Source organism: Panicum virgatum, chromosome 7N (genome assembly GCF_016808335.1).
Source record: "Panicum virgatum strain AP13 chromosome 7N, P.virgatum_v5, whole genome shotgun sequence".
Taxonomy (NCBI): Eukaryota; Viridiplantae; Streptophyta; class Magnoliopsida; order Poales; family Poaceae; genus Panicum; species Panicum virgatum.
The window spans coordinates 49396908-49405375 of NC_053151.1; the positions used below are offsets into that span (position 1 = coordinate 49396908).

Here is an 8468-nt window from a genome sequence, read left to right on the forward strand (position 1 = left end):
GAGGAGAATCTCGATGACTAGACAAGAATATTCCTTTTAGAGAGTGAATTTAGAGAGTGACGAGTGCGGAGAGCCTGATACGCGTGTTAAAAGTCAATATTGCCCTTTAGCTCTATGGGTCCACCACGGCAGGCGCTTCTCATTTTCTGGATGCTCCCGTGCAGACGCCTTTCCTTTCTGTTCTCCTCTCAGTTTCCTTCCGCCTCCACAGTAGTGCCAATCGAGAGTTCTGATGGCTCGTGGTGGCCGTCGGAGGAATGGATTTGTGCTAGAATGGAAGGAAGAACACATGGCGTCGAGGAATCAGACTACATGCATGCAGATACGGAGGTTAGGCATTGATTTTTTTCCCCCAAGCTGGAAATTTGTGAGTTTGATTGGCGTTGAAATTGGTTACTTCCTGTACTTCGTTTCATACCAAAATCACTTGCTGTTGCCAGCTCCAACGGCTGCTCGAAGAACACACCCTAAGAGCAGGGTGCCACTGCCACAGCAGGACTCACATGGCAGTGAGGAGGTGGAGGCGGCGGAGCAGGGTGCTGCAGAGGCTACCAGCGCAGGGGCTCGCGAATGTCGCGGCACAGGGCCCGTGGAGGCTGCCGACGCAGGGTCCCGCGGAGGCCACCGGCGTTAGGGAGCCGCAGAGGTTGGCGGAGGCTGAGGGGGTAGGAGCTCGCGGAGTTTGAGGCAAAGGGACAGAGGCAAGCAGTGGCTAGTGATGAGGCCGTTGGCGCATGGCTCGGTAGAGCTTGCCGCGCCGCCGCGAGGGCTCACCCGGCGGGTGGAAGGTGAGGCCGTTGGCGCATGGCTCGGTAGAGCTTGCCGCGCCGCCGCGAGGGCTCACCCGGCGGGTGGAAGGTGAGGCCGTTGGCGCATGGCTCGGTAGAGCTTGCCGCGCCGCCGCGAGGGCTCACCCGGCGGGTGGAAGGCGCGGGCGGCCGCGGCGGGGCTCGCCCGGCGGCTGTGGTAAACCAAATGAAAGAAGGGCATATAGGATATTTCCTGTAAGATGAGGGATGGCGTGGCGGGGTGGTAAGCCGACGTGGCTGTCCAGCTTGGCTCAAGGACGGAGTTAGTCCGGAAAGTATAAGTTGAGGGACTGATTTGGACTTCGTGAAAGTTTGAGGACCAAGTTGACCCACGTGCAATAGTTTGAGGATGAGATAGACTATTTTGCCCAAGCTGTACATATAAGCAGTCCTGATATTGACTTCTCAACCTCACCGACTTGACAGAAAAAATGCTTGTAGTATATGGATGGTACAACGATGATTCAGGTAGAATTTGTAGCAATTGCCTGCATATGCTGCTGTTGTAAATGTTCGGACAAAGCCATTTCTGAGGTGGAAAAGGAATGAGGATCGTCAGGACAACACAGGTGTGGGTTCCAGTATCCAATTCGTCAGAAAATGGAGTCGGTCTACGCCTACCATTCTAGTACAATGGCTATTGTACATACTGGGAGCAATCAGCAGTGCAGTGCCCTTTCAGGGGACAAAAAATAGAAATACATTCATGAGCAATCAGAGAAACAAAACATGGAACGCCTCCAGCCGTCCCGATATTTACAGTCACTTGCCGAGTCCCGGACCAAGTGTCTGGTACTCGGGTATATATGTCGGATAGTGCATACAACAGAAACAGCAGCAAATACCTTGAGGCTCTCGTACCATAACTGCAGACTTCTTCCAAAAGCTTCAAGAATTGTTGGGCAGGCAGGCAGACTGGTTGGAAACAATCAGATCACTGCAAAAAACACTCTGGAAAGCACTGACTGTCCTTGGTGCTTGGTCAGTATAACAACTTGCAAGGCTTCCTCGCAGCACATAAAAGAATTGGGGAAGCTCCGGCCATCGTTTCATCTCATTTTCCCCTCAGTATATGGTACATTAGCTTCGTGGCTCTTGCTTCGTATGATGAGACATGCTTGGTTCGCCATATGATGCAACCTTTCATGACAAGACAATGGCGGTCAGACATAGTTGAGAGTCCCCAGTTGACATCTTAGGCAAACACCATTCATCTCTCCTATTGCTTACAGGTCGTGTGTTCTTACCATTCTGTTCAGTTGAATAAGCGAGCATAGATGGTCTTCATTTATAGATAACGGCAATGAAGCCATCTGACTCATGATACCAGGCGTTTCACTCATTCTGCAAAACAGTACAGGACAATGCAAGTAATATCAGTAGTGTGAGGTTTACCAATTCCTCAGGCCTCAACTTATGTTAATTTATCACAATGATTTACCTGCTTAAAATCGTTTTGATGTTGCTACTCGTCTGGAGAAATAGATCCATGTTCTCCACTGTCTGCAAGAAACTCAGGCATGAAAACAGATATGATCAATGTGTTCCCACAATTATCCCATTTTCTAAAAACCGACGAAAGCTACTGTTATCCTTCATCAAGCCAATGAGAGTGACATGTTCCCACAAACCAAACATTTGCCCCTATCAATTGTATGATGGAAGACAGATTTATTTCACATGATTTCCCCAGCTATTAATGTTCCGATGCAACAAATGTCAACCCCAACTTCAAAGAATATGACTAAAATCATACTTCCTTTAAGGGTGAAATGAAACCTTGAAAATAACGGAACTTTTGGGAGATTTATGGTTATAGTATCAGTGTATCACAGACAGTGCAAACAGAAGCCAAAGGCACTTCTTCTACCCTTATATTTCAGGTCCATGCAAGCATTAAATATGCAAGGCATCTGCTATTTGTTGATTGATTTTTCTCTCTCTCTTGAGTTTCATCCCAGATCCAACTAATACCACTATATGGTGAACGAAGATAGTGACACATTTTTAATAGGTATGAGCTGCATTACTAACAGCCATAATTAAATTTGAAGGTTTCCAAGCACCATGTACCCTGTGACTGAGTAGAAATGGCTGCAGACATGAGAAGCCTAAATATATACAGACCTTGCATGTTTCAATATTTGCAGCAATCTGGTTGAGCAACTGATTATTTTCCTCCAGGAGATGCTGGGTTGCACTGTCAACAACAGCAGCTGCTTCAGAATGCAACCAAATGAACATTATTAGAAGTAAGATCAACATAAGATACATAAATGCAGGTACACAAGGAAAGTCCACTTTAACATTACCAATATTATACTCCAGCAGAATGAATGAATTAGAAATGTATTTTGATGGAACATAACAATAACATTGGATACAAGGATGCAGTTCATGAGGAAAGTCTACTTTTCTGTTACTATCAAGGAGTTCCTCAGAATAATCAATCTGGACAGAAAATAAAAACAAGACCTACATGACATAATTATGTACCGAACGTTAATAAACCCCAAAATTTAATACTGCATCATCTTCCTTGAAGATTACATTGAAGCCCAATGAGAAGCTGAAGAGCAACAGCAAAAGGAATGTGGGTGTGGACAAGGTAGCAGTCTAGCAGATTATTTGCCTACTTGGCATATGATATGTGAGTGACCCTTTCATAGCTCTGTTCAACCGAACAAAGTGATCCTTGAAGCAACATCAGATGGCATTATAAGTCATCATGAAATAACAGTACAGCAAACCATTCCCACCTTGTCAATGTAATTCAACATTAACAGGTTCTAGAGACATGTGTTAAGGGATCTACAATCCTACATAAAAAAAATGTTTAGGATGGAAACTTTGCTACTTGTGTTTTGTCCTAATTCATTCTCATGCTTGTATTGGGTCTAGGAAATGCAGAGCAGGATTAAGAACACAGGCAAATGAAGTTTGCTTTTTAATCATAGAAATCACCAACTTCTAATTATCACAGTATGAATATGAGAGAAATAGCCAATAGCCAACCAGTGGGAAATTTATGTTTAGTTCCATACAGATGACAAGTAAACCATGTACATGCCACTATAAATTAAGAAACAACAGAGAATAACGATGAAGCCAGCTGATTTCTGATAGTTGTCTCCATTCACAATCATATGAAATTACTGAGTGACAATTTTCACCAAACAGCAACTCAAACCTTTAGACTTGTTAGGTGAAGTGAAGATGGTGCTAAGAACAGCTTAACAAGAAAAGAGATGGACGGAGGCTAACCTTCTTTGGGAACCTGACTTTGTTGATTTGGATGTTGCATTGATATCGAAAAAGGGGTTACACTGTTTGTATGCGCCATTTGAAAATTAGCCATTGGGACTGATGCAACCATTTTATCCTGGGTTGGCTGTTGAGAAACTTTGTCAGAACGAACATGATTGACATCAGGAAAAGAAATGAAGAAAAGACTAGGCAAGTCAAAAGATTCAGCAACCAAGAGGGACAATGCTTTCAATGATCTACAAAAACTGAGATCTACCTTCATGTCTCTAATTTTTTTGCCTATATAGAATCCGTCAGGTTTCTTCCTTCTGTCTTTACCCTGCAATAACTGAATCAAGTCAGCAGACCATAGTGGCTTACTTCCATGTGCTGCTAAACCCCAATAGAAATCCCCAGCACTAGATCTCATCATCTCAACATGTTTGATACTATATTCATGAGCATTATATAAACTACTAGTCAGGGAAAGCAATATTAGGCCCTTATATGTTGTACTTTTATCTAACCTGTTAATTGGTAACCTAGTATAACTTCAAGTGCAGTATATAAGTTCCTCCTCCGAGCCAGATTCTTTGGTACAGTATATGATGACAGATTAGCAAGTTAGCATGAGTAGTAAGTGTCTAAATAACTGCCGCAAGGAAATGAAGCACATAGAAAAATAAACTAATGAAAAACTAAAGCACCCCTCCAAAGGGCAAAGAGGAGCCAAGGGAAGGGTATTATATTACTAAATGTCAAGTGTATGTAACCTCGTAAATTTCTTTTGGGCCAAACTACGGAAATGGAGTGCAGAATAAGGACAGAACCAACATTGGAATCAAACAAACATGATAAAAGTATCAAAACATTTGAAAGAAATGACTTAACTGTACCCCACCAGCATCGCAACGCAACATCCCTGATGGTCCTGTTAGGCAGCATACCTGCTATCTTAATGTACCTCATGATATTAGGTTCACGAGCATATCTGCCAATGACAATGAAGGAATTAGATGTTCAAAGGAAATGAATAGTTTCTCAGATAAAATTTATCAAGCAGATGGCAGCGCTTGTCGACAATTAATAGGCTAAAGTTTTGTGGCCAGATTGATAATGCCAAAAAGAATTGGCCATAAAGCACTCAAGTGTGGCTATTAAGAAGTGGTCATGGATCAAACTAAGTGCTGTTCCACAGTAATCTGAATAGCAAGAAAAGCACAATAGAGAGTTTGATTTTGCTCAAAACTGACGAAGTAAAAGGTCCGATTGCATAATTATTGCTTTAGAGTTATAATTGATGCTCCACTACCTTGGAACACATCAAAGGTGCGAAAAGAAAGCTAACCGCATAACCAAGTTCCTTCCATCAGCATAGACAACAATTCGCACCAGTACAGTACACGCACATGCAATTCAGGAAGCAAAAGGGCAATGAATTTACCTCGCAAGCCCTTCCTTCAGTATGTCCAGCTCACGGTCAGTCCAATCCGAAGGCGAACCAGTGACAAACTTGTACTTGGGCGAACCCGTACCTCGGAACACATCCCCCGACGAGCTCCTTGATGGGCCAACCCCCGACGCGTTGCCGATGACGCCAGGATTTGGGGAGAGGAACAGCCCGGCGTTGCTACTGCTCCCAGTGACGCTCCTCGGGGCCATGACCATACCACGACTGGCAGCGTCGCCGCCGATGCCAACGTCGCTGCTGGACTGGAAGGACAGCATGTGGTGGTGGTTGTACAGCGAGGCGGTGATCCCTTGGTGAAACCCCATGCTGGAATCAGCTGCCATCACACCCAGAGCAGCTGAAAAATTCCCGATCTAGCCGGCCATAAACGCGCCCCCAAATCGTCCACGAATCAGAGGCGCTCAAATTTGGATGAACCTGAACAAATTGAACCCCCCAAGAATCACACAACGGAGCGTAACAAGCTTTTCAGCAGCTGAGAAGCCCCCCGAAGGCCGAATCCCACGAACCCACCCAGCACGAACACCGAGGGACTCCGCCTCGGGAGGCGTGCAAGCGGCAAGCTCAACTCCTGCAGAAGCCTCGCATTTCCGAGTCCCGAGGAGGATCCGATCGAAGTCCCTGGGCGAGCGGGCGGCGACCAGGAGACCCCCAGAGCCCCCAGCTCACCACAACTAAGCGGCCCCTAACCACCGAAGCAACCACCGCGACGAAACCAACCAAATCCCCACGAACACCCGCGGAATCCGGCCGACTCACCTGCCTGAGCTGCCTCCAACAACGGCGGCCAGCGGCCGCCCACCGCTCCGCCCCGCCCGGCGCCCGGCCCAATGGTGGCGTGCGAGGACAAGCTCTCCCGCGACCGCCGCCGCCGCCTCTCCTCACCTCGCCCCACGGGGAGGTTCCAGCCCCACCGGAGCAGCCGGAAATCCAATTCGAATTCGAGCTCCGCCACCAGTTGCACGGCCGCGGGGGTGGGCGATTCAGAAGGTGCGAATCGAGCGAGATGCTCCCGTCGCGTGCTAAATAGATCAGCTGGGAATAAAACCCCACCTTTTTCTACGGCCCGTTTGATCTAAAAAATTCGCTTCGGGTTTTGGTTTCGAGTCTTTGTTCTTAAACACCCTACCGCTAGGCTCCTACCGCTAGGCTTCATCGCGCCCATGCCTTTGTTTTATAGGGCGCGGCGCAACCGCGCACGGCGTTGGGTGTTAAAAAGCATCTCCAGCAGTACCTTTAAATAGGGCCCCTACCCTGTTTTGAGGGCTGGAGGGCAAAAATTCAACTCCAATAAAACTCCTACAGCAGTCCCCATTTTAGGTAGACACCCAAATCCCCCCCCCCCACCCACAGCCCCCAGCCCTGGGGCTCTCCCCCCAGCCCTCATCCAGTGGGGCCCACCTCCAACCACCCTCTCTCTTCTCTCCCGCGCGCCCCCAACTCTCTCTGCTCGCCGGCGGACTCCGCTCCTTCCTGCGTCGGCAGCCACCACCACCTCTACCAACGTCGGCGGCCACCACCACCGCCTTCGTCCTGGCTCCGGCTACCACCGATGTCGTCGCATCCAGCCACCACCTCCCCCTGTCGCCGCTTCCGGCCATCCCCGTCGCCGCCTGCGGCCATGCTCAACTCCTCTGCCCGGCCAGATCCGCCGCTCGACAGCTCGGCTCCTCCACCCAGCCAGATCCGCTGCTCGGCGGCTCGGCTCCTCCGCGGTGGTGGAGGAGGGAGGAAGAGGCGGCGCCAGCAGAGGAGAAAGAAGCCGACGGCGACAGCGAAGGGAGGAGGCGGCGGCGGAGGGAGGAGGTGGCGGCGGTGAGAGAGGGAGGAGCGTCGAGTGGTAGTAGAGGGAGGAGGCGGAAGGAGGAGGTAGTGTGGTGATTTTTGTTTTAGATTTTTTTTTCTTTAGAAAATAGAAGAATAATGTAGTAGGGGCTGTTAAATAGGGGTTACTGCTGGAGTTGGAGATGATTTTTAGGTGCTTTGAGAATGAGGGCCGGCCCCTAAAGAGCATGTAGGGGCCCTGATTTAGAGGCCATGGCTGGAGATGCTCTAATTACTCCAGCTGCCATTTTCGTGGGCAAAGTGTCGGCCTACGAAACGCATCGGGCAGGCGATGCGCGCATCCTGGCCGCTGGCGCGGGGGCGGCGGAGATGCTGTGGAGAGGGTGGATCGGACGGCTGCGGGCGGGACTGGAGTTTGGACCGGGCGTGAGGGGCCGCCGCGGCAGGTGGGCCCAAAGGGAATCTCGAATCTGGCTGTCGTTCATGGAATCGCCAACAATAGCCGCAGGTCCGCAGCACCAGCACTCGTGCCAAGGCCTTTCTCGATAGGCCATTTACAGGTGGGACCATATTAAAGTTTGGAGAGGTGGGCCTCATCTGTCGGTGCTAGAGCTCTTAAAAGGAAGCAACAGCGCGACAGTGAAACTAGTCCGCTCGTGGTGGGCGCCGCGCAGCTTGAAGGACAGCTAAATTCTCCTGGTGCCCAAGACAAGACTGCTCGGTGAAAAATCACTAGCGGCTTTTTGATGGTTTTTGTGCTCTTTGGAAAGAACAAGAAACCCAATAGATTTGAGTACAAGACACCTGTAATCAGTATGCGTAGAGAAAAGACATGGGATTACAGCTTTAGAGTGATTATTATATATTTCGTGTTGGCTATACTAGTGTACAAATAGGTACATAAAAAAACTAAGCATTTGTTGGGTGATTATATGATGAAAATAATGATGTAATTTATTGCCATTGAATTAGCTCTAGATTTTTTTTTTTGAATCTTGCAACCCGACACATAAAGGTGAAGCACTTATCACAATAATATATACCTTTACCTTTAAGTTAGGAATAACCATCTCTTAAAGTGCGGATTCGTGGGATCATGCATGAATGGCAAATCTAAAAAAATAGCAACCACAAGCCTCGTAGTTTTAGCGTATATT

The 8468-nt window shown here is 48.1% G+C and overlaps 1 protein-coding gene and 1 long non-coding RNA gene across 5 annotated transcripts; one reads left to right on the forward strand and one right to left on the reverse strand.

The window, feature by feature from the left end:
• The first annotated feature begins 98 nt into the window (after positions 1–98).
• Positions 99–1877, forward strand: LOC120680852. The gene is made up of 2 exons (XR_005677823.1): positions 99–330; positions 441–1877. It is a non-coding gene; the product is annotated as an uncharacterized LOC120680852 (long non-coding RNA).
• On the reverse strand, positions 1365–6682 carry LOC120680851. Of its 4 annotated transcripts, none has more exons than XR_005677821.1 (9): positions 6286–6682; positions 5500–5943; positions 4947–5046; positions 4333–4395; positions 4074–4200; positions 2937–3009; positions 2251–2312; positions 2057–2153; positions 1365–1949 (listed from the first exon to the last, which is right to left on the reverse strand). XR_005677821.1 is itself a non-coding variant. In XM_039962428.1 (9 exons), exons 2-9 carry the CDS (start codon positions 5847–5849, stop codon positions 1890–1892), a joined length of 951 nt encoding a protein of 316 aa, XP_039818362.1. In that variant the 5' UTR covers positions 5850–5943; positions 6286–6681; the 3' UTR covers positions 1365–1889. The 4 variants fall into 4 exon arrangements, 3 of the variants coding, with proteins under 3 accessions (XP_039818362.1, XP_039818363.1, XP_039818364.1); XM_039962428.1 differs by having other exon boundaries at positions 2937–3028; positions 6286–6681; XM_039962429.1 differs by having other exon boundaries at positions 1382–1949; positions 2937–3025; positions 6286–6668.
• Between the last annotated feature and the right edge of the window lie 1786 nt (positions 6683–8468).

What these genes read in the sequence shown, in the direction of transcription:
- LOC120680851 (XM_039962428.1), bottom strand. Translation starts at nt 5,849, where the DNA reads ATGGCAGCTGATTCCAGCATGGGGTTTCACCAAGGGATCACCGCCTCG. An exon ending in CTGAAGGAAGGGCTTGCGAG is followed by an intron (nt 5,047 to 5,499) that starts GTAAATTCATTG and finishes TGTCATTGGCAG; the next exon opens with ATATGCTCGTGAACCTAATA. An exon ending in TTATTCAACTGAACAGAATG is followed by an intron (nt 1,950 to 2,056) that starts GTAAGAACACAC and finishes TTGTCATGAAAG; the next exon opens with GTTGCATCATATGGCGAACC.